Source organism: Silurus meridionalis, chromosome 7, assembly GCF_014805685.1.
Source record: "Silurus meridionalis isolate SWU-2019-XX chromosome 7, ASM1480568v1, whole genome shotgun sequence".
NCBI lineage: Eukaryota > Metazoa > Chordata > Actinopteri > Siluriformes > Siluridae > Silurus > Silurus meridionalis.
In genome coordinates, this window is record NC_060890.1 from 4,398,379 (window position 1) to 4,421,278 (window position 22,900).

The 22,900-nt window shown below is 42.2% G+C and overlaps 1 protein-coding gene across 2 annotated transcripts in view; it reads left to right on the forward strand.

Moving 5' to 3' along the window:
• mms19 (MMS19 homolog, cytosolic iron-sulfur assembly component) overlaps positions 1-22,900 on the forward strand; it is a 32,599-nt gene that overhangs the window by 3,588 nt on the left and 6,111 nt on the right. For both annotated transcript variants that reach the window (XM_046853774.1, XM_046853775.1), the window contains exons 3-24: positions 5,741-5,841; positions 6,884-6,969; positions 7,123-7,197; positions 7,298-7,367; positions 8,321-8,449; positions 9,138-9,199; positions 9,569-9,655; positions 11,402-11,476; positions 11,576-11,653; positions 13,240-13,378; positions 14,567-14,721; positions 15,446-15,524; positions 15,774-15,899; positions 16,142-16,223; positions 16,302-16,399; positions 16,469-16,627; positions 17,084-17,239; positions 17,667-17,757; positions 19,501-19,603; positions 20,024-20,098; positions 20,191-20,317; positions 20,846-20,952. In XM_046853774.1, the coding sequence (XP_046709730.1) occupies positions 5,741-5,841; positions 6,884-6,969; positions 7,123-7,197; positions 7,298-7,367; positions 8,321-8,449; positions 9,138-9,199; positions 9,569-9,655; positions 11,402-11,476; positions 11,576-11,653; positions 13,240-13,378; positions 14,567-14,721; positions 15,446-15,524; positions 15,774-15,899; positions 16,142-16,223; positions 16,302-16,399; positions 16,469-16,627; positions 17,084-17,239; positions 17,667-17,757; positions 19,501-19,603; positions 20,024-20,098; positions 20,191-20,317; positions 20,846-20,952 (2,260 nt within the window). The remainder of the gene's footprint in view (positions 1-5,740; positions 5,842-6,883; positions 6,970-7,122; positions 7,198-7,297; positions 7,368-8,320; positions 8,450-9,137; positions 9,200-9,568; positions 9,656-11,401; positions 11,477-11,575; positions 11,654-13,239; positions 13,379-14,566; positions 14,722-15,445; positions 15,525-15,773; positions 15,900-16,141; positions 16,224-16,301; positions 16,400-16,468; positions 16,628-17,083; positions 17,240-17,666; positions 17,758-19,500; positions 19,604-20,023; positions 20,099-20,190; positions 20,318-20,845; positions 20,953-22,900) is intronic.

The window sequence follows — 22,900 nt, forward strand, 5'->3', positions numbered from 1 at the left end:
TATGTGTTGGTTCATGGCGGTCTGTGTAATCGCGTATACGTATCCCGCTACGTACCCTTCTTCTCGGACTCCGCATTCTCTCAACGGCCCCGGATTACCCGCTCCTGCTGTTTTCCATGTTCACGCTGTCTGCACCACGTTTATCCGTTGCTGCCCAGCGCTGCGCTTTCCATAGCGCGGATCCGTGGATTCTCTACACGAACTCTCTCTGCTTTCACAGAACTTACATACAGACTTACAGACATAACCGGGTTTCACTGTACTTGTAATAATTTAATATATGTTCATGGGCAAAAATATATTAAAACATAAGTGAGTGAAGATTTTTGTTGGCAGTTATTTACACTTTAATGGCTGTATGTTCTTATTTTCAGAGGACAGTAAATCTGTACTGCTATACAAGCTGCACACTGACTACTCTAAAATAAATCTTATTTCTATAGTACAGTGGAACCCGGTTATCTCGCCCTCAGTTAACTCGACAACCCTATTAAGTCGACGTTTTTGAAGTGGAACCGCCAAATTCTCGCTTTTTCTACGCATTTTTTATCGGTTATGTCGAACCCTGATATCTCGAGCACAAGGGGGGAAAAATTAGAATTTTTAACGTCAGTTATGTCGATCGGCACTGTGCAGCCGCAGAAGAACTCGCGAAAGTGGCGGAAAAATCAAACCTTACAGATACTACAGGTGTTTGTATTGTATACTGGTGAATCTCTGCTGTTAGTACCACAACCTCTCTTGGCACCCTGTCGTCGCCTTCTCTAAATCCACAAATACACAATGCAATTCCTTCTGTCCTTCTCTATACTTCTCCATCAACATTCTCAAAGCAAATATGGCATCTGTGGTGCTCTTCCTCGGCATGAAACCATACTGTTGCTCACAGATGGTCACCTCTTCTCTCAGCCTGGCTTCCACTACTCTTTCCCATAACTTCATGGTGTGACTGATCAACTTAATACCCCTGTAGTTACTGCAGGTCTGCACATCTCCTTTATGCTTAAAGATCGGTACCAGCACACTCTTTCTCCATTCCTCAGGCATCTTCTCACCTTCCAAAATCCTGTTAAACAATCTGGTCAAAACCCCACTGCCATCTCTCCTAAACATCTCCACGCTTCCACCGGTATGTCATCTGGTCCAACCGACTTTCCACTCTTCATCCTCTTAATCGCTGCTCTCACTTCCTCCTTACTAATCTTATCTACATCCTGCTTCACCATCTCCACATCATCCAACCTTCTCTCTCTGATTTTCCTCATTCATCAGCTGCTCAAAATACTCCCTCCACCTTCTCAACACACTCTCCTCACTAGTCAACACATTTCCCTCTCCATCCTTTACTGCTCTAACTTGCAGTACATCCTTTCCAGCTCGGTCCCTCTGCCTGGCCAATCGGTACAAATCCTTTTCTCCTTCCTTAGTGTCCAACCTCTCATACAGCTCCTCATATGCCTTTTCCTTGGCTTTCGCCACATCCCTCTTAACCTGCTGCCGCATCTCCTTGTACTCCTGCCTACTTTTCTCATCACTCTGTCTATCCCACTTCTGTTTTGCCAACCTCTTTCTCCTTATGCTCTCCTGCACTTCCTCATTCCACCACCACGTCTCCTTGTCTTCCTTTCTATTTCCAGATGTCACACCAAGTACTTTTCTAGCTGCCTCCCTCATCACTCCTGCAGTAGTTGCCCAATCATCCAACACCTCCTTAACACCACTGAGCCTCTCTCTGACCTCTTCCCTGAACCTCACACTACACTCTTCCTCCTTCAGTTTCCACCATCTTATTCTTCTTTCAGTCCTCACTCTCCTCCTCTTCATCCTCGCCTCCAAAACCATCCTACAGACCACCATCCTATGCTGTCTAGCTACACTGTCCCCTGCCAACACCTTACAGTCGCCAATCTCCTTCAGGTTGCATCTCCTGCATAGCACATAGTCCACCTGTGTGCACCTTCCTCCACTCTTATCGTCACCCTATGATCCTCCTTCTTTTTAAAATAAGTGTTCACCACTGCCATTTCCATCCTTTTAGCAAAATCTACCACCATCTGCCCTTCCACATTCCTCTCCTTAAAACCATACCTACCCATCACCTCCTCATCACCTCTGTTCCCTTCACCCACATGCCCATTAAAGTCCGCCCCAATCACTAACCGTTCTTTCCTAGGTACACCATCTACCACTTCATCTAATTCACTCCAGAATCTTTCCTTCTCCTCCATCTCACAGCCAACTTGTGGAGCATAGGCACTGATGACATTTATCATCATCCTTCAACTTCCACCTTCACGATCATCACCCTATCAGAAACTCTCTTCACCTCCACTACACTCTTACTGTACTCTTCCTTCAGAATCACCCCTACACCATTTCTCTTTCCATCCACACCATGATAAAACAGTTTAAACCCACCTCCAATGTTCCTGGCCTTACTCCCTTTCCACTTGGTCTCCTGAACACACAACATATCTACCTTTCTCCTCTCCATCATATCAGCTACCTCTCTCCCTTTACCCGTCATAGTACCAACATTTAAAGTACCAACCCGAACCTCCACTCTCCTACACTGCTCCTTTCCCTGCCGTCTCTGTAGACGTCTTCCTCCTCTCCTTCTCCTCCTTCGCCAACAGTAGCCCAATTTCCACGGTACCCTGTCGGCTAACGATACCTGTGGCGGTCGTTGTTAACCCGGGCCTCGACCGATCCGGTATGAAATTCTCATTTGTGATCCGCATATTTGATTTGGCACGTGTTTTACGCTGGATGCCCTTCCTAACGCAACCCTCCCCATTTACCCGGGCTTGGGACCGGCACTAAGAATGCACTGGCTTGTGCCTCCCTAATGGCTGGGTTCAACAATTTACTGAGATCGTATCGTAATAATCTGATGATAAAAATGAAATCACACCAACAACTTGGTGTCTGAACCAGTCCACCTCTTAATACCATCATAAACTCATCCAGCGAGAATGAATGTTATCACTAAAGCAAGAAACCCAATGAACACAATTCAACACGTCTCCTTTCACTGTAGCCACAGCTGCACCACCTGCATACATCATCTCTATCAGAAGCATCGATATTCACCTCCTACAATGACCCTGTGCAATGTTGTGCATTTCTTTCAGTATATTACAGATTTGAAACGAATGCAAATTGTGTATTTTTATGCAAATTCTACAGAAAAGAAAAAAACCAGGTAGAATTGTTTCATGAAAAAACTTAACTGTTTGGACCGACTTTTTCTCACGATGCCCAGCTCTTCTTCAAAAGCCCGTCTTGTAAATGTCCTTACAAGTGTATCTGCAACCACATCGGTTTCTTCTCATCTGTCAGCCACAGAAAGAAACAGCTATTAAATCCACACAAATATATTTAAGCTTGTGCAGGTCGCTATTATTGGACGCCTGCTAGATGGCCCCGTGTCGCCAACTCAAATCTGGTTGGTTAAAGAAACAACTCCATAGCAAAATTTAACCTAAAGACTCCGTAGTCTCCATCCTGGTGTTGCGTAGAGAGGATCTGAGGAAGAAAAGAAGCAAATTAGAGAAGAGGAAGGTGGGAAAGAAAGAAGAGGAAGAAATAAAATAAAGAATCGAAGGAAGGAATTAACAAATAAACACGAGGGGAAGGAAGGAAGGAAGGGAAGAAGAGGGAAGAAATAAAATAAAAATCGAAAGGAAGGAACGAATGAATAAAGAAGAAATGAAAACAGAGAAGGAAGGAAGAAAAGAATAGGAACAAGGCTCGGAAGGAATGCTGGAAAGACATGAGCAAGAAGGGGGAAAGAACGAGTAAAGGAACGCAGGTGAAGTAGTAGTTTGCCCCCGAAGAATTCCCCAAAGCACCCTGCTTCTTCTCCCGTGCGTGTCCCGCCCGCACAGAGCTCGTCGCAGTCATGCTGATCACACACACCTGACTCTCATTCACTCACTCATCCCATCTCCTATTGAAGCCCCTCACCTCCACACACTCGCAGTGCATTATTGTTTGTGCATGATCGTATGTGTTGGTTCATGGCGGTCTGTGTAATCGCGTATACGTATCCCGCTACGTACCCTTCTTCTCGGACTCCGCATTCTCTCAACGGCCCCCCGGATTACCCCGCTCCTGCTGTTTTCCATGTTCACGCTGTCTGCACCACGTTTATCCGTTGCTGCCCAGCGCTGCGCTTTCCATAGCGCGGATCTGTGGATTCTCTACACGAACTCTCTCTGCTTTCACAGAACTTACATACAGACTTACAGACATAACCGGGTTTCACTGTACTTGTAATAATTTAATATATGTTCATGGGCAAAAATATATTAAAACATAAGTGAGTGAAGATTTTTGTTGGCAGTTATTTACACTTTAATGGCTGTATGTTCTTATTTTCAGAGGACAGTAAATCTGTACTGCTATACAAGCTGCACACTGACTACTCTAAAATAAATCTTATTTCTATAGTACAGTGGAACCCGGTTATCTCGCCCTCAGTTAACTCGACAACCCTATTAAGTCGACGTTTTTGAAGTGGAACCGCCAAATTCTCGCTTTTTCTACGCATTTTTTATCGGTTATGTCGAACCCTGATATCTCGAGCACAAGGGGGGAAAAATTTGAAATTTTAACGTCAGTTATGTCGATCGGCACTGTGCAGCCGCAGAAGAACTCGCGAAAGTGGCGGAAAAATCAAACCTTACACATACTACAGGTGTTTGTATTGTATACTGGTGAATCTCTGCTGTTAGTAAGTGCACATATGCATTTTTTTTGTTAAATGTTATGCGATGAACGGAGCGGCGCTCGGCTTCAACTCCTTACCGGCCCGAGCAGGGTAAGGAGCACGGCTCTCTCGGTAAGGAGTTGAAGCCGGAGCTTCAGAGAAAGCGGCCGAAAGCACCTGCCACGCCCTTCGGCCGTTCACGTTTGAGACTTTTCTGTCCCTCGTTTTGGTTTCGGGTTCGGTTTGGATCTTCCGGTTTTTTCTGGCTTGGCGCCGTGCCGCTTGATCGCGGTATTTTTGAATTTCCTATTTTCTCTCTCTCTCTCGGCTTATCTCCCCTCGGCATCAGCGGACGTAAGTTTTTCGGACACTTTGCTTTGTGTGTTTGTGCGGATTACTTCAGCCTGATGGTCATAAGTTTTCAGAAACTTAGTTACTGTTTATTTTCTTTTTTCCACATGTGGACTAAATGTGAGACGGCACTGTGCAGCCGCTGTTTTTTTTTTTTTTTTGAGCGATCTGTGTGTTTATAATGTTGGAGAATATAATAAAGGTTTGTATGGAGAATGGACGGTGGTTTGTATTGTATACTGGTAAATCTCTGCTGTTAGTAGGTGCACTTATGCCTTTTGTTGTTAACAAACGTATGTACATTTTTATAGCATGCCTTCATCAAACAAATCGCGGCAACGCTGTTGTGTAAAAAACCCTCCAAAAACACGTGCACGCACATTCTCACTTATTAACGCACATCATGTACATAAAGAAATTTCAAGCACGTTAATATATTGCCGCTATTTTGATTTTTGTTTATCTCGATCATCCGTTACCTCGATGCTTTTTGGCGACCCCCTAGGACATCGACATAACCGGGTTCCACTGTATTGTCCTAAATACTAAAATGGTTGCTGAAATGTGAGGGGTGTACTTACTTTTGTGAGATCGAACAAACATTGGCATGATCTCATAACAGGAGTGAAACACATGTCTGCGTGTATCTTGACAGGTTGTTTCACTTCTCCTTAGGTTAAGTTTAACAAGTTCTCAGACTCAGACCCGTGGCCGAGGGGTGCAGCTGCTCTCCGAGGTCCTGCAGGAATCCTACAGCGGCCTTTCTGAGAGTGAAGGTAAGCTTTTGTCTCATCCTCTACGTACACCCAGAGCTCCAGGAAACTAATGCAGAATTTCTGTGTGTTCTGGGGTTTAAAAGTAACTTTTATTCTGATTCGGATGTCTGTATGTCTGTCTTTGTCTCTCTGTCCGTCTTTGTCTGCCTGTCTGTCTGTCTGTCTGTTTCTCTCTGTCCGTCTTTGTCTGTCTGTTTGTTTGTCTGTCTCTCTGTCTGTCTCTCTGTCTGTCCGTCTCTCTGTCTATTTGCCTGTCTGTCTGTTTGTCTATTTGTCTGTCTAAATGCCTATCTATCTTTGTTTGTCTGTTTGCCTGCATGTCTCTGTCTGTCTGTCTATCTGTCAGTCTGTATGTCTGTCTATTTGTCTGTCTGTCTGTCTGTCTCCATCCATCCATCCCTCCATCTATCTATCTGATATTTTCTTGCCGCTGAAATGAAATTTTTGGAGAGCGAGTGTTTGCATTAGGAAAAAAACACCACCAACCGTTTGCATCTGTACCGTATATGGCCAAAAGTATTGGGACACCTGTCTTTTCCAGTCATATGTGACTCTTCTTCAAACTGTTAGAGGCACACATTTATACAGAATTTCTTTGGATGTGGTCTTTTTCCCTTCACATTTAAACTAGGAGACCCAAAACCTGTTCCAGCATGGCATTGCCCCTGTGCACAAAGCCGGCTCCATGTAGATCTGCTTTACACGGTTTGGAGTGGAAGATCTCCTGCTATAGAGCTCTATTGAACATAGATCCTCACCTTGCATGAGCCAAAATCTTCAGAAAATCTAGCGAAACATCTTCCCAAAATTGTGGAGATGATTTAAATAGAAACCAATCTTATGGTCTTACGGTCAGGTGTCCACAAACTTGTGGTTATATCGGATTTATGTTGATGTCTTTGGCTCTTGCGTCAATAAGTCTGGACGATCCGGTAGATCATGCGACGCTTGAGAAGGATATAATAAAGGATTGATGGTAAACTCGTTGTAGAAGTGAAGATGTGGTGATCTTTGAGAGTAACGTCTTCAATCCTCTGCACAGTGAAGGTCCTGGTAGCGTTCTACGAGAACAGGCTGAAGGATCACTATGCAATCACGCCGCACGTCCTCCACGGACTCGCAGCTCTGGTAAGCCTGTAGATGACTTCATGAGGCAATGCGGGTTCTTTATGGAAGTTATTTGTCTCCATGTGACTTAAAGATAATAACGCTGAGGTTTCGGCTGCTCCAGAACGTTTATAAATGTTAATGAGTGGAATTGAAACGTTGATGTTCCTCCAGGCGAAGTGCTCAGCACTGCCTCCGGGTGCAGCAGTATCTATTCTAAAAGCCCTCTTCCAGGATGTTCATGTTCAGGTGAATTCAATTCCAATATATGGAGCAAATCATTCTCACCAAATACACTTTCAATTTTTGTTATATGCCAACTTTCTTCTCCTTTCTCTCATTTCGACAGTCCTTGATGTTGAAAGAGCGCTCATATGTCTATAACATCCTCATCAGCCTCATGGATTCGAGGGAAAAGGGTAAGGACTATTTACGCGTAGGGGTGTAAGAAAATATTCATGCACTTGAGCATTGCGATATTTCATTTGCCGAAACTGTATCGATATTTAAAAATAAAAAAAAACTTGTTCATGACGGTTGTTTAGTTTATATCCCGACCGACAGATAGATGGCAGTCTTCTTATCTTGGAACCTAAACAGTGACAGGAAATACTAGCATAATGACACACCACTAATGTCCGCCTGTACTAGAAATATCCCAGATCTTGGATCTGATTGGTCAGGCAGGTCTTTATCGCCTTATTAATGTAAATAAGCCGAGGGACCAACCGACGGACGACTTCACAGGCGGTTTTCCGTTGTTACTGAAATCCATGTAACATAACGTGGTGTTCTTTTAATTGTAAATCCACTAATAATCGTGCTTTTTATATGCTTTATTTCTGTTATCTGATTATTGATACATTAAAAAAAAAAAACTGATAATAATCATAAAAAAATCATATTCAATTTTAATGCCAGTTATTATTTATTTGTTTTTATGACCATAGTACTAATTCTTGTAATCATAATAATAAGCAAAATAGCATTAATAATAATTAAAATGTAAACTATCCAATTTTCCACTTATTAGCAGTGAAGCGGGACATTTTTGGAACTAAGAGCTGGTGATTTTTGAGGCGTCTGGACATCGTTCGTAACGAGTGCGAGCTCGTTAAACCCCTTGCTCTTAGATATAATGGAGCAGTGGTGTGGTGAACAATGAGTGTTTGCTGTAAAAGGCTTTTGTAAGAATGCTTTTTAGTGTAAGTGCAGCACTAAGGGAATTTCAGCACCCTGTATAAATCATTTTAAACGTATATATTCGGTTTTTTTTCTTGTCGTTAAGAGTTTAATGGCTGGAGGCAAAGTGAAAGAGTATCACATGCTCATTGATCCACTGTAATTCTGTCGCACTGTCCCAATTCTGCAGAGCTGAAGGGTTTGGGTCCGGACTTTGTGTTCGGATTTGTGCAGGCCATGGATGGAGAACGAGATCCTCGCAACCTCCTGCTGGTTTTCCAGATCGCCAGAAACATCATCCACAGGGGTTATGACCTCAGTGAGTCCAGATTCGTAGACATATAATCACTCATATTCAAACGATCTCCGATTGAAGTACAATGTTTGGTCTGTTGTAAACTGGAAACTTTCCATGGGACTAAACTGGAAAGTTACACAATTGCAGCGTAGCCAATACCGGGGAACTTAAGTTGGAAAATAAAATCTTGCAGGATAATTGAACTGGATTTTTATTTCTATCCTGCACATTCATTAGTCACATGCACACAGCACACTTACTGCAGGGCCCCCTACACGCACTGGTCACGCCCCCTACACGCACTGGTCACGCCCCCTACACGCACTGGTCACGCCCCCTACACGCACTGGTCACGCCCCCTACACGCACTGGCCACGCCCCCTACACGCACTGTGTGTTCCTCCATAATGCACTTCTTGGCGAGTATTTACGTAAATGACATAAATATTACATAAATGTTTAAAACTTCCTTGTGCCGTGTGTAAGATATTTTGCAAACAAAATTATACTAATAATTAAATCAAAGTTAAAAAAAAAAATAAAAATTTTTTATCTGTGTAAATATATTCTGCCCCTTTTGCAACCTTAGTATGGACACTTGGTCAGATGAGATGAAGTAATGCCCCATTGGCAGGCTTTTGTGTTTGGCAGCTTGTTTAAAGTCAGCAGATGTCTCTGACTCATTCTTTATTCCTTCTCTCCCCCTCAGACCAGTTTACAGAGGAGCTCTTTGAAGTCACGTCCTGCTACTTCCCGGTCGACTTCACACCTGTACGTCGAATTCCAGCTTCGCTTTCAAGCACAGTAACAAATCGTGGGAATTTTACATTTATGGCATTTGGCAGAGCGACTTACACCTGAGCAGGGTCTCACTCACGAGCTCTGTAGTGGTAGCTGGTGGTGGTGCTGGGATTTGAATTTATGACCTTCCAATCCAATATCCAATACCTTAACCACTAAACTCCCACCTCCTCCTCCCCATTTCATGTCCTTGAGCAGTCGCTTAACCTTAATGAATCTTAATGAATGAATAGTTTTCAGTAGTAATGGGTTGTTGCATGCTGTGGGGTATAAATTCCTTAAAGCCCCAAAAGGAACTTAATAACCCTCGTTTTCTCCTGTTCTTCATGTTGTCTTCAGCCAGCCAACAACCCTCACGGCATCACGCAGGAGGACCTCATCCTGGCTCTCCGGGCCGTTCTAACAGGCACAGCGCGATTTGCAGAGGTTTGTCTTGAAACAAGGCATGTTTTTGCATTTTACCAAAACACAAAGAACATGAATGTGTCTTAAAAACCATTAAAGACCCAGTGTTTCCACACATTTCACAACCACTGGAATCTTTACCCATTAATAATGCTCTGAAAGTGTTCCTTTTAGAGCGAGTTCAAAATCTGCCAGTTTTGGACGCCCCTATGGTACCTTAGTGAATTCATCCAGACATTATGTCGCTTTATAAACGTAATAGTGTACAGTATTTGACCAAATACATAGTGTTATTCCTAAAGGTTCTGAACATCCGGTCCCGCTGTGGATTCCCGCAAATTTTTAGATGATACGCAACTTGCTGTTAGTAAGGTTAGGTAACACGCAAATTTTCCGAGCCGTGAGTTTCGAAACACAAATTAATAACCATCATTTTATATATACAGTGGAACCCGGTTATGTTGATGTCCTAGGGGGTCGCCAAAAAGCATCGAGATAACCGATGATCGAGATAAACGAAAATCAAAATGGCGGCAATATATTAACGTGCTTGAAATTTCTTTATGTACATGATGTGCGTTAATAAATGAGAATGTGCATGCACGTGTTTTTGAAGGGGTTTTTTATACACAACAGCGTTGCCACGATTTGTTTGATGAAGGCATGCTATAAAAATACATACAGTACATGTTTGTTAACTGTCAGGAATCCACCTGCCACGCCCCCTTTGGCGCCCCCTTCAGCGTGTCAGGTGCTTTCTCGGCCGCTTTCTCTGAAGCTCCCGGCTTCAATCGCGCACATATGGTGCTCATTTATCATCATCACCAGCTCCTATTTAAACTTCCACACTCTCACTGTCCGTTATTGTTGGTATATGTTGGTTCACGGCGGTCGTTGTTATCGCTCATGCGTATCCCGGTACGTGCCTTCCCACCGGCACTCTCTCAACGGCTGCGCTTTTCTTCCCAAAGCGCATCGCGGATTCCCCCCCCCACCCGATCCTGCCGGTGTTAATTCTATGCTTTTGCTGCTCATCCCACGTTCTCCCGTGTGCTGTTCAGCGCCGCGCTTCTACTTTCGCCTCCTGTTCATCACATAACATTTAACAACAAAAGGCATATGTGCACTAACTAACAGCAGAGATTCACCAGTATACAATACAACACCTGTAGCATCTGTAAGGCTTGATTTTTCCACCACTTCCGCGAGTTCTTTTGCGGCTGCACCGAGATAACCGGCGTTAAATGGCAATTTTCCCCCCTTGTGCTCGAGATATCAGGGTTCGGCGACATAAAAAAGTCGACATAACCGATAAAAAAATGCTTAGACAAAGCGAGAATTTGGCGGTTCCACTTCAAAAACGTCGACTTAATAGGGTTGTCGAGTTAACCGAGGTCGAGATAAGTGGGTTCCACTGTATATCCTTTTCTGATGCATAGCCAACGATATGAGACAATAAAGATACATATGAATCTGCTACCGATTTCGAATCGATCCAACACGATGCTATACAATGCAGTCATATCGGGGGGTTTGTGTATTATTTATTGGAATTCGTTACATCGAAGCCACGGTTTCGAAGTTTCACACTTCCTTCACATATCAGACCTTGGCTACGTGCAGGTCTGCCAAGAAGAAATAACTCTCTTCATCCTGTTTTACATTGTATGACACTCATAGCAGTGACGCTAATTTCCCTATTCAAACGATTCTAAGAGCACACTTGTTGCTTGCTGTTTTACTGATTTGCATCCTTCCCTCCAACAGTTCCTGGTGCCATTACTTATCGAGAAACTTGACTCGGAAGTCCAGGATGCCAAGGTGGACTCGCTGAAAACGCTGGTAAACCATCATTCACACTTTCACTATGATCGGCTTTTGAGTGCTAGGTCAGAGATGGGAAAATGTTTTTGAAGCTAATCGTGTTCCTTCTCCCTTTAGGCGGCTTGTGGTCCTGTATACGGACACAAAGAGCTGGCGGAGTTCCTCCCAGGCCTTTGGTCCTCCATACGCCGAGAGGTCAGGCTCTATTGCTGCTTGTTTATGTTGTTGCCAGATAGGCAAATATTGTCATGTATGTCATTCCCTGGTAGTATTCAAATGATTTGGATAGTAGTTTGGACAGCAGTTCAATGTCCTGTCTTTGGGATGGAGAATTGACTGCAGACCAGAATACTGTACGAGGCTACGTCGACACAAATACAAATAAATTTGTAAAGATTCTTCTAAAAGCGTTCCGCATCCACACTTTCGTTTTCACTCATTGCCCAAAAGTCGCCATCCACATTGAATCGTCAGAGAACGATCACATCCCTGTACCCGTGCATGAGCAAAACGTAAGACTCGTTTGGCTCGTGCCATTTCATGCCTGACCTTTATTTCCTTTCCGGCTCTTCGAAACTTTGCAGCAATGTCGAGGAACGGCGCATCACAAGACTAAAAACGTGTGATCAGCTACATTTATTTACTTCGGAAAGCGCTTTCAAAAAGTTACTTTTCCATCGATTGGAAACACCGTCTCCGTGTGGACGAAAACCTGAAAATGAAACGAAAAATTTTTGTTTTCAAACTAAAACGTATTAGTGTGAACATGGCCTTAGATTATTGAAGAGTAAGGATTCAGGATCTGTCTCAAGGTATTAATGGTTATTCCCAGTTTCCTTGAGATGTTTGTTTGGCTCTTTTTTTAAATTTCCAAGACTTTTATGTATTTGTTATTTATTTAATTAATTTATTGATTAAAAAACTTCGAGAGGATGGTGATCTATAGAGTTTATGACATACCTGATATCCGGATTTCTGGAATAAATACAAACAACTTTAGTTTTGGCAAATGACTGCTTTGGAAGAGGAAACAAATATGGAACCGGTTGCTATTGGACGGAAATAAACTACAGGCTGTTAACAGGAGCTCTGGTTCCTTCTGATCTACAAAGCTGATTATTTTTTTTATACCAGCACAAGTTTAAGTGCTTAAATCCTCATGTAATCGTGTTTCCCAAAAATAGGATTTTCCCCCTTAAGAGTATAAATCACTTCCTGATGTATTAAATTGAATAAAAACCAGTAAATAGTTTTTCTAATAAATCCGCACAGTTACTCTGACTTTCCCAGTAGACGTCCACCGATTTTACTGATACCGAAAGCTACGTTGGATTGTACTTGCTGATAATCTATAGTTTTTAAAATGGATACTGGATAAAAAAATAAACACTCCATGTAAAATAGTACTGATCTTTAATAAAAAACATAAAAAAAATCAGTACTGAATTCTGAAAATGTGGTAAATTAAATAATTCTGAATATTTTAATTAATAAACATAATTAAATAATTAATTATAGATAATAAATATTATATAGCGATCTCCGTGCAGTGTGCAGTCTTGTGTGTAAAAACAAACAGCAGGTAGTGTCAGTGATTCACCTCTAGAGGCCACTCTTGTAATGACAGCATACCAGAAGCCGGAAAAACTATTTATGCCGATGGCCTATTGTTATTATACCAGCTTTCGGTGACTTTGACTTGCACATTATTTATCATTTTACAGTGTGCCATGTTGGAGCTTTAGGCTGCATTCTGACACTGAAGCATTTTCGTTCTGTAGGTTTTCCAGACAGCGAGCGAGAAGGTCGAGTCAGCAGGTCTCGCTGCTCTCGGGGCCATCACATCCTGTCTGGCTCGCACGGTCCTCACATCAAACTCTGGAGATGCTCTGCAGATGTTCCTGGAGCTCGTCCTCAAAGGTACCAGGTTCAGTGAAGGTCTCAGTCCCAAAAAAGCACAAATTTGCTGTGATGTGGTAGAAGATTTCCTAAAAACAAGCATTCTCTTCTTTCAGTGGTGCTGGATTTAAATGAGGGAAATATAAAAAAAAGATTTTTCATTATTATTTTTTATTTATTAGTTTTTTATTAGACTTATTTAATACTTAATTAATTATATACTAAAAAAGCACTGACAAAAAAAGATAACAAAGGCTTGTTTTTTTGTTTTGTTTTTTTGCCAAAAAACATCTTGATCAACCCCAAGACTTTTGTGGACTGATGTGACTATTTGGAACATCTGGCGTAAAATTAACACCTTTCATAAAAATAACATTAAACCAATATTGAAACATGGTGGTGGTAGTGTAATGGTCTGGGGATGCTGTGCAGCTTGCCAGAATTGATAGAACCTTGAATTTTGCGCTGTACCACTTACAATGTCTGGCCATCAGTCCATGACTTTCAAACCTAAGAGCATTTAGGTTACGCAGCAGGACAATGATCTGGAGCACAGCAATAAGTCCATCTCTGAATGGCTCAAAAATGAACTAAATGAAGTTTAATGATGGTTTTGGAGTGACCTAGTCAAAGTCTGGACTTAAAGCTGATTGGAATGTTTGAACAGAGCGTTCATGCTGGGAAAACCCTCCAATGTGGCTGAATGAAATCATTTCTGCAAAGAAATACTCCAGTTTACAAGTTATTAGGGATAGGGGGCAATAACTTTATCACATAGGCAGGTTTGGGCAGCTTTTTTCCTCGTAATAAGTGAAATCAGCATTTAAAAACTGTTACAAGTTACCTTTGTGTATTATAGTTTATATAGTTTGCTCAATTATTTAACTGTGACAAATGTGGGGGAGAAATTATAACAAATCAGGAGGGGGGGCAAATACTTTTTGATATTTTTCTTACAGCCCTGTATTTAAAAAAACACAATAAATACACCCTTCCAGCCATTTCCAAACCTGGATATATCACACTGATAATAATGAGTTAAATCATTAAGTATAGTTAAAACATGATTCGAATATGTATTTATTAATACAACAAATTATTGGATGCATAATCGATTAATTAATCACATTTATATATTATGTAAAAAAAAAAAGATTTATACAATATTTATTTAGGTTGACCAAGACCCCCTCTCTCCTTGTGTTTCAGACTGTCAGCACCATCTGTGTGAGCCGGACCTGAAGCTGGTGTGGCCCAGCGCCAAGCTGCTTCAGGCTGCAAGCGGCGCCTCCTACAGGTCGAGCCTCATTGTGACTGCAGCCGTGCTGCCTGCACTGTTTGAGCAGTACAACTCCAGAACTCAGGTCAGGTTCCTCACATCTGCACGATAGGGATGCGCATCTCCATAACCAAGGCAGATAAGATTCGCATCGAGATGCATAGCAAAATATACATTAAAGATGAAGCAGCTACAGACGCGATACGCTTCACCCCCATTTCAATTTCGATTTGATTCGACACAATACGATTCACTGGAAAACATTATGATGCTCTGCAATTTAATACGGTGCTGATAGTTTCCTTTGGTTTCTTGAGTACCTTCTGACTTCTAAAGCATGGCCCTTTCACAAACAGGCCTTTGTAGTGCAAAAAATTTAATAAAAATAAATATATCCAGATGTTCTTTTCCTGTTCTGTCTCTATGAAGATGCAGCTCTACCTCTGCCATGTTAATCTGTGTTCTATGTGTCTCCCAGGACACGCCTCGGTCTCTGTAGTGTTGATACGTCATCTTCACAAATGAGGACAAATCAATCTACATATCAAATATTGGTTTACAAATTATTGGTCACTTTAGAAATAATAAAAGTGTAGCACATCTAATAATCACTTACATTTCGTTCCAAAATCAAGCGGAGAACAGGTTACACCTGTAGCATCCGACTCTTATGTGAAGTCCTTTAAGTAAGCATAAAAAAGTCAATGTTAATGTATTTCTGATTGTCGTGTGTGTGTGTGTGTGTGTGTGTGTGTGTGTGTGTGTGTGTGTGTGTGTGTGTGTGTGTGTGTGTGTGTGTGTGTGTGTAGTGTGCTCATCGGCGCACTCTGTTGGAGGTGTTGCAGGGCTTCATCCAGCCCACAGTGAGCAGCCGGCCTGCAGAACGAGGTGTGTGTCAATTCAACATGAGACAGACAGACATGAATATAAACGGACAGACAGACATGAAGATGAATGGATAGATGGATGGATGAATATGAAGATAGATAGAGAAATGGATATGAAGACAGACAGACAGATAGTCTTGTTATAGACACCATTGTCAGAGCTCCTGAACTACTGTAATGTGGAAATTCATCAATGCTGAGGTATTTTCTTGGTTCTTCTGTCCTTTGCTTCTATTTGAAACCTTCTCAGAGGACAACGTGCTGCTCCCCTTCCAAAAGTCTCTCTGCAACGTGGTGTTTTCCGCTTTGGCAGAGTCTAATGCGGCGCTTCAGGTCACTGCTATGAAGGTCCTCGCCACACTGGGCAAGCAGTCTGGTGGGTGGCTGCAACACACTCGCGCACACACTCGCACACATGCACAATTTTATAAAAATGGTCAAACAGAAACGTATGCTGCATTAATCCCACGTTAATAAAATGAGAGCCGTTCAAATAAATGTTTTAACACGTTATTAACGTGTTTATTTCGTCAGCCCTGTATATGTGTGTGTGACGTCATATGTTTTTCTTTTTTCCTTTTTAATAATTTCTTTATCATTTTTGTTTTCTTTCCCAAGGCATGTTAACGGAGGCGGACATGGAAATAGCAGTGGAGCACCTGACGAGGCTTGTTGTAGAAGAGAACGACGCCCAAGTCAGGTAGCATCTGAAAACAGGTCACGTTTCTCACTTCTCGTTCAAACTAAACATCATGTCCTTCCATCGTGTTTATTCTAGTTCCGCGGTAACCGACTGCGCGGGATCTCTGGCTCGTCTCCATCCGTCCTTCTTCGTTACCCGAATGGTTCCTCGGCTGAAGGATGAAATATTCACAGGTAGGTTCAGTCTTGATTTCGGACTTGATTTAACTTGAGAGTGTCTGAAATACACTCTTCTCTCTGCAGAGCCCATGGCCGAAGAAGATGCTTCTCCGGCTCGGATCCGAAGCAGAGCGGCGGCACGGGAGCGCAGCGTGACGGCCCTCGCCTCCGTCTCCCTGCGGATAAGTCTGGTGCAGGAGAGCGTGCCGGTACTACTGCAGGTTTTAGCTGCTGCACACAAAGGTACATAGTTCAGTTCAGTTTTATTTGGATCGCGCTCATACATGCCTTTCTCTAGAGATGGAAGCTCGGTTGTTAAGTCGTTGGACTTTGGATCGGAAGGTCACTAGTTCAGATCCCAGCCACACCAAGGACCTGCCACTGCTGAGCCCTTGAGCATCCTGCTCAGTTGTAAGACGCTCTGGATGAGAAATGCTTATGTAAATACTTACGGCATTTGGCAGACATGTTCATCCAGAGCGAATTGCATTTATTTAATTTATACAACTGAGCAGCTATGGGGTTAAGGGCCTTGCTCAGGGGCCCATGAGTGGCAGCAACTTGGTGTGACTGGGATTTAAACACACAACCTTAGAAGCCAAATGCCTTAACCACTAAGAAGAAGTGTTCTATAATCTGTGCTTTATTTTTTCGGTAATGTCTTAAAGCTGAACTCGATCCCCGCCTCGCTGTGTGCAGGTAGCAGCGGGTTCTCGGCCGAGGAGGTGATTTGGGCGTGTCAAGGTCTGTGGAGGATCGCGGAGGAAACGCATCACACGGTGGAAATTGCCGACTTTTTCCACGCCACAGTCATTCCGCGGTTAATGGGCCTGTCCCTGCACGCAGCTGTGCACAGTACGTACCTCACCTGTCCATGCAAACATTATGTCACCTGTCCACACGCAGATTAACAGATTGAGGGTTAATCTCACTCATTTATCTGAGCACCTATGTGGTTAAGGGCCTTGCTCAGGGGCCCAGTGGTGCTCAGTCACCGCACATAAAATCCTATTGAACTGTTCTGGGATGAACAAGAAAGGAATCTAGTGAAATGCTGTGTCCGGATGCTAAGAGTGTGTTAAGCAGTTTTTTTATTTGTTAGTTTTTTTGCTGAACATCTGTTTAGCTGGTTCAACATCTGATTAACAGGTGTTGTTTTGTTTTTTCCCCATCAACCTCAGCACGTACAACACGGACAAGAAAAAAAAAAAAAAGAAAACTAAATATACAGCGCACAAAACAATGCATACTAATGCATGCTTTTTTTCCCCCTTCATTGCAGGTCAGAAGTGCTCTAGTCCCCTCACTGAAGAGGCCGTGCTCTCTGCTCTAGTTCCTGTCATAAGCACTGCTTGTGCAGCATTACAGCCAGCGTAAGTCGCTCAGACAACAGGAAAACCACACACACCCTCCCACAAGTACCGCAGTAGGCAAATCAGCCGCTTTCCGACATCTGCAGCGAGTTTATTAAAAAACAAACAAAAAGTGAAATGATCTATTATTCTGTACAGATAGTATTTTTGACTTCGGCTCGATGCAGACTTTATGGATGAACAATCTATAGGAAGTTTGATTATGTGCAAGTCTGGTAAGGTCTGCCAGGGTCTTCTTCACCGTTATTATTATCTTAAAATTTGCAGGAATCCCGGCAGCAGGACCGAACTTTCAGGAACGTTAGGAATAGCGTTTTAAACTAAGTGTACAGTGTTTGACCAAATACTATTACATTTAAGTGACAATGTCTAAATGAATTCACTGAGGTACCATAGGGGCTGCGTCCAAAATTTGTCCGGAACTCGCGGGGGTCTTAGAACGTAACCCTCGAGGGGACCACTGTATACAGTATGGTCTCAAGGGACAATACTATAGAAATGAAACTAGAATATATTTTAAAGTAGTCAATATGCAGCTTGTATAGCAGTACAGATTTACTGTCCTTTGAAAATAAATTCACATACGAAGGCCAAAGATCACAGAATTTGACAGACATAAAACTTGCATCAGCAAGATCACTTTCAAAACGAAATCAGCAACCAAGATATGGCATTCCAGCTATTTAGAAAAACCAGGACGGCCATAAAAAGGGTTTGGAAGGTCAAGGAAACACTAAATTTGCTCAAGCTTCTCCATTTCTCTTCTTTGAGAGACCGGAAGAGGTGTATTAGCATGTGTTAGCATGTGGCAGCTTTATTGGAATGCCAGGCTGACCCTTACAGTCTACAAGTTTGATCTGGAATGTATTTTGGTTGCAGGGTTATTAAGGGGAGCAGCCAAGAAACCACTTTTTCAGAAGCAGAAGAGGGTGAAAGATATACAAACACTCACAAAGACTAGAATGAAAATCAGTAGAAAAGAGTATAATGGAGTGACGATTTCAAGGTTTTGAGATAATTTGGATGATGAGAGAGATGGAAAATGAGTCCTTGTAGCTTTTAGTAATACCTGGTGGAGGTTGTGTTCTGGTTTGGGGCTGCATTTCTGCCAGTGGTGTTCCGAATTGATGGGATTAAGAGTGAGGAAATAAGCAGACAGGTTTTAATTCATCATTCCATTCTGTGCCTGATTGTAAGTTTTAGAGGTTTTTTGTAACACGCCAACATATAGCAGCACAAGGCTGCACGCACAGTCACTGGGAGCACCGACCTTCATTAGTCAGTGTGCAAAAAGACATTGTCCTGGATATTTTTTGTTATTGTGAAGATTTTATGATTTTAACTATATTTATTATGCCTCGTAAAGCTGCTCAATCACGATCGAATGTTATTCTGAATGTACCGTTCTGTTAGTTTGTGGGTGAATTTAAAAATAATTAGGCTACGTTAATAACTACAGGAAATTATAGTTTGAAAGCCAACCTTTATCATCAAATACAGATATGATTTTTAGTAAAAAATATATGTACAATTCAACTTGCAATATGTCTCTGGCATTGTTCAGAGAGCCTTTCTAAATGTGGGGCGCAGGGGACCTGGCATATAACATCAACTTTTCATATAATTATATACAGAGCCGTCTTTTACTTCTAATAGTGACTCAAAAATATATAAATAATAAAGGTCAAGAAGATCATAATGATCTGAACGTTCTGAATTAAAACAGCCCTCTGTTCTTTCTAGACCTGCTACTCGAATGGCAGCTCAGGCCGTGTCCCTTTTCTTAGACGGAGACGTCTCTTGGCTGCCCGAAAATGCCTACCCATCCAATATTCAGCTCCTCGAGGTAAGACACTCAGTTCCCTTTTTACTTGTATTCCTGTCTCGCACAATACATCCCTCACACGTTTGTATGTTGAGAGGGGTGGTAGCTCAGTGGGTAAGCTGTTGATCAGAAGGTCGTGATTTTAATTCCCGCACCACCAAGCTGCCTCTACACTGTGTGTGTGTGTGTGTGTGTGTGTGTGTGTGTGTGTGTGTGTGTGTGTGTGTGTGTGTGTGTGGGGTTGAACCCCAAACCTTCAGATCAGTAACCCAGAGACCCTGTACTTAAGCCTGTATAGTTAACAACATTTATTGAGTGTAAAACGGGAACCCGACATGGTTGGAAAATCCAGAAAGCTGCCCGTTTTGTGCGTCTTGTGTCTTTTACTCGTGAACATTCGTACGGTAAGAACGAGCCTGTTCTTGTGATGTTTCCTCACAGAGCCAGTCAGACGGTTGGTCCCAGTCACAGCTGGTGTGTTTGCTCATGGCCTGTGTGTGTTCCCTTTCACAACAGGCAAGTTCATATCAAAAACACTCAATTCCTTCTCATGAGTCCAAATACATATTGTGGTGTATTATAGCTTTTTTTTTTTTTTCCTGTGGAAGGTGGACATTCCTGACCTGGACAGACTTTTGGTGCAGTTGGAGGAGCTGATCTTCACATGTACTCACCCGTTCTCCTACACGTCCGCGGCGAAATGTTTCGCTGGCCTGATCAACAAGAGAGCAGCAGGTGGGGGGGCTGAAGTGAAATACACTCTATGGACAAAAGTTTTGGGACCCTCGATTTTTCCAGCAATATGTATCTTTCTCAAACTGTTAGCACAAAGGTTGGAGGTACGCAATTGTATATATCGTAGATGAAATTTTGAGAGCCAGCTCTGTGAAGATATGCTTTTCATTGGTTGGCGTGGAAGATCTTCTGCTATAGATCTCCAAACCTCTTGAACACGTTATTCACGCTGACTGAAACCAGGGCCTCCTCACCTTCTCGCCTACATCAGTACCTGACTTTACTAAAAAGCTTTGAAAAAAATCTATTGATCTTCACAAAATCTCTGAAACATCTTCCCAGAAGAGTGAAAGTTTTTATAACAGGAAATAGGGACTATATGTAGATGTTCAAACAGAATCTTATGGTCATGTGTCCACAAACATTTGACCACCAAGTGTATTTAAAGCTGAGACTTCATTTCATCGGTCTGTATAGTGGTTGTATTGTGATTTGGAACTGAATGTAGCTTGGGTTTTGTGTGTTTAGGCCCAGCCCTGGATGCTGTTCTGGAGAAGACGTTGAGCAGAATAAGTGCGACGTTAGAATGCGAATCATCTGCACAGCGAGTTCAAGCCTTCACCTTATTAATCTGGGTAAAAAAAAAAAAAAAAACTCTCAAGATTCCATGTATATTACAGATTTCCTTGTTGTAATAATTCAATTCAATACAATTGTTCAGTGCCTATAAGTTTATCCCTAATGAGCGACCTAGTGGTGACAACGGTGAGGAAGAAACCTTAAGAGGAGCCCATCCTCATCTAAGTGGCACCAAAGGTCCAAATTCATATTGATGAATTTCTGCTGTACCACAGTTGTCTAGAAATCTCAAATTGGAACAGTCAGAGGTTTTCTATAATCCTAACTGGTGCGAATCATATTTATGGAGATTTTAATAGCGTATATTCTACATAATCTAGATTAAAATAAGTTATTTTACAAGTAAAAGTTCCATCATTGACGTAAAGGAGATTTAATTTAAACGTTAACGGAAGGAGTCTCCAGTGTCAGTACGAGTCCAATTCGAGTGTGAACGGGTGGCTTTATAGACACTATAATGTAAGTGTTACAGCTTACTTAATAACTTAAGTTGTTTTAGTGTAATTGTTAGGAAGATTTTCCCCTCAGGTCCTTATGCTCTCTCTTTGCCACACTGTAGAGGCGCCTCGGAACAATGAAAGAACAACCCACACGAATCAAATCACGTCTGGTTTATTCAAGATCACTGTTCAAAAAAAATGTATCAGAACAAAGTATTTATACACACAGCTTTGCAACAAAGGCGCCACGGAGGCGGGGTTATTGCGCAATGGGAGGGAGTCAACGTCCCTTCTCGCGAGATGAGCATCTGACTAGGTAGTAAAACACAGGTAGTGAACACAGATGTTCGTTGTAAGAGAACAGAACATAATCTTCTCCTATGTGCTTTTCGTGCTGTACCCAGGCTCAGCATTAATCAACATTGTTATTTTAAAGCCAACTAAGACATAGGTATGTGTAAGGAGGAACAGAATATACACGTAGAAAAACAGGAACATGTTCGGTGACCTTCAACTACTCCTGCCTAATCAAGCTGTGGAGTAACATTTTAGCAACATAAATCTTGGTACAATTAGTTCATTCTCAGGACACAAGCAAGCACATATAAAATACATTCTCACAGTAATATCACAAGAAATGTAAAGAAATTACCCCAAAAGTCTTTGAAATTAGGCTTCTGATCTGCAGACTTTGAACGTGGTCGACCAAAACCTAATAATAGAATCAGAGCTCCAAAGTGGATTAAAGTGACCGATTTACACAGCCTTCGATGGTTACAAGTCTACAGCAGTGAGGTCATAACGAGGTCATGTAACCAGATGTTGTTCACTGCACAATGGTTGTTTCACTCTGGGTTTTTAGACTTTACAATGGATGAAGTGTCTTCCAAAATAAATAGATCCTGCTGGCAGAATGTTGTGGGAAAAGAGCAATGAAAATCCTTCAGGGTGTCATGTTCTAGGACAGTGATAAACTTGGAGGTGGTAACAGTAACTCTGCTCCTCAACGTATCACGTTTTATACATTACAAATACTCACGGCAAGGGTTTCATTAGTGCAGTTACTTTTACATCTTCACCAAATAACCTGGACATGATCACCAAGGCAAGAGGCCTCATGGTCTAGCTGTCGGGTTGGCCGAGCGGTCTCGGGTGCTGCGTTCAGGTCACAGTCTTCTCTGGAGGTGTGGGTTCGAGTCCAACTTCTGACAGGCTTTTCCCTTCTTGGCCAAGTTTTCTGATCTGAGCCCATGCGGAGGAGATCTTTTGAGTTTGAATTGATAATGAAAGAAAACTGTTCATGTTGATGGGATTGATTGATTGATTGGGATTTTACTGAAAATAAAAGACTACTCCAAATGCTTAAAGCTGAGCATGGCCTCAGACTGAATCCTTTACATTGTAACCCAAATTCAATTGAAGATTTAGCTGATACTGAAAAGAATCCCAAGGGGTTTTCAGCACCGTATGAAATCCAGAAGAGTAGATAAACAAAAATCCCTGA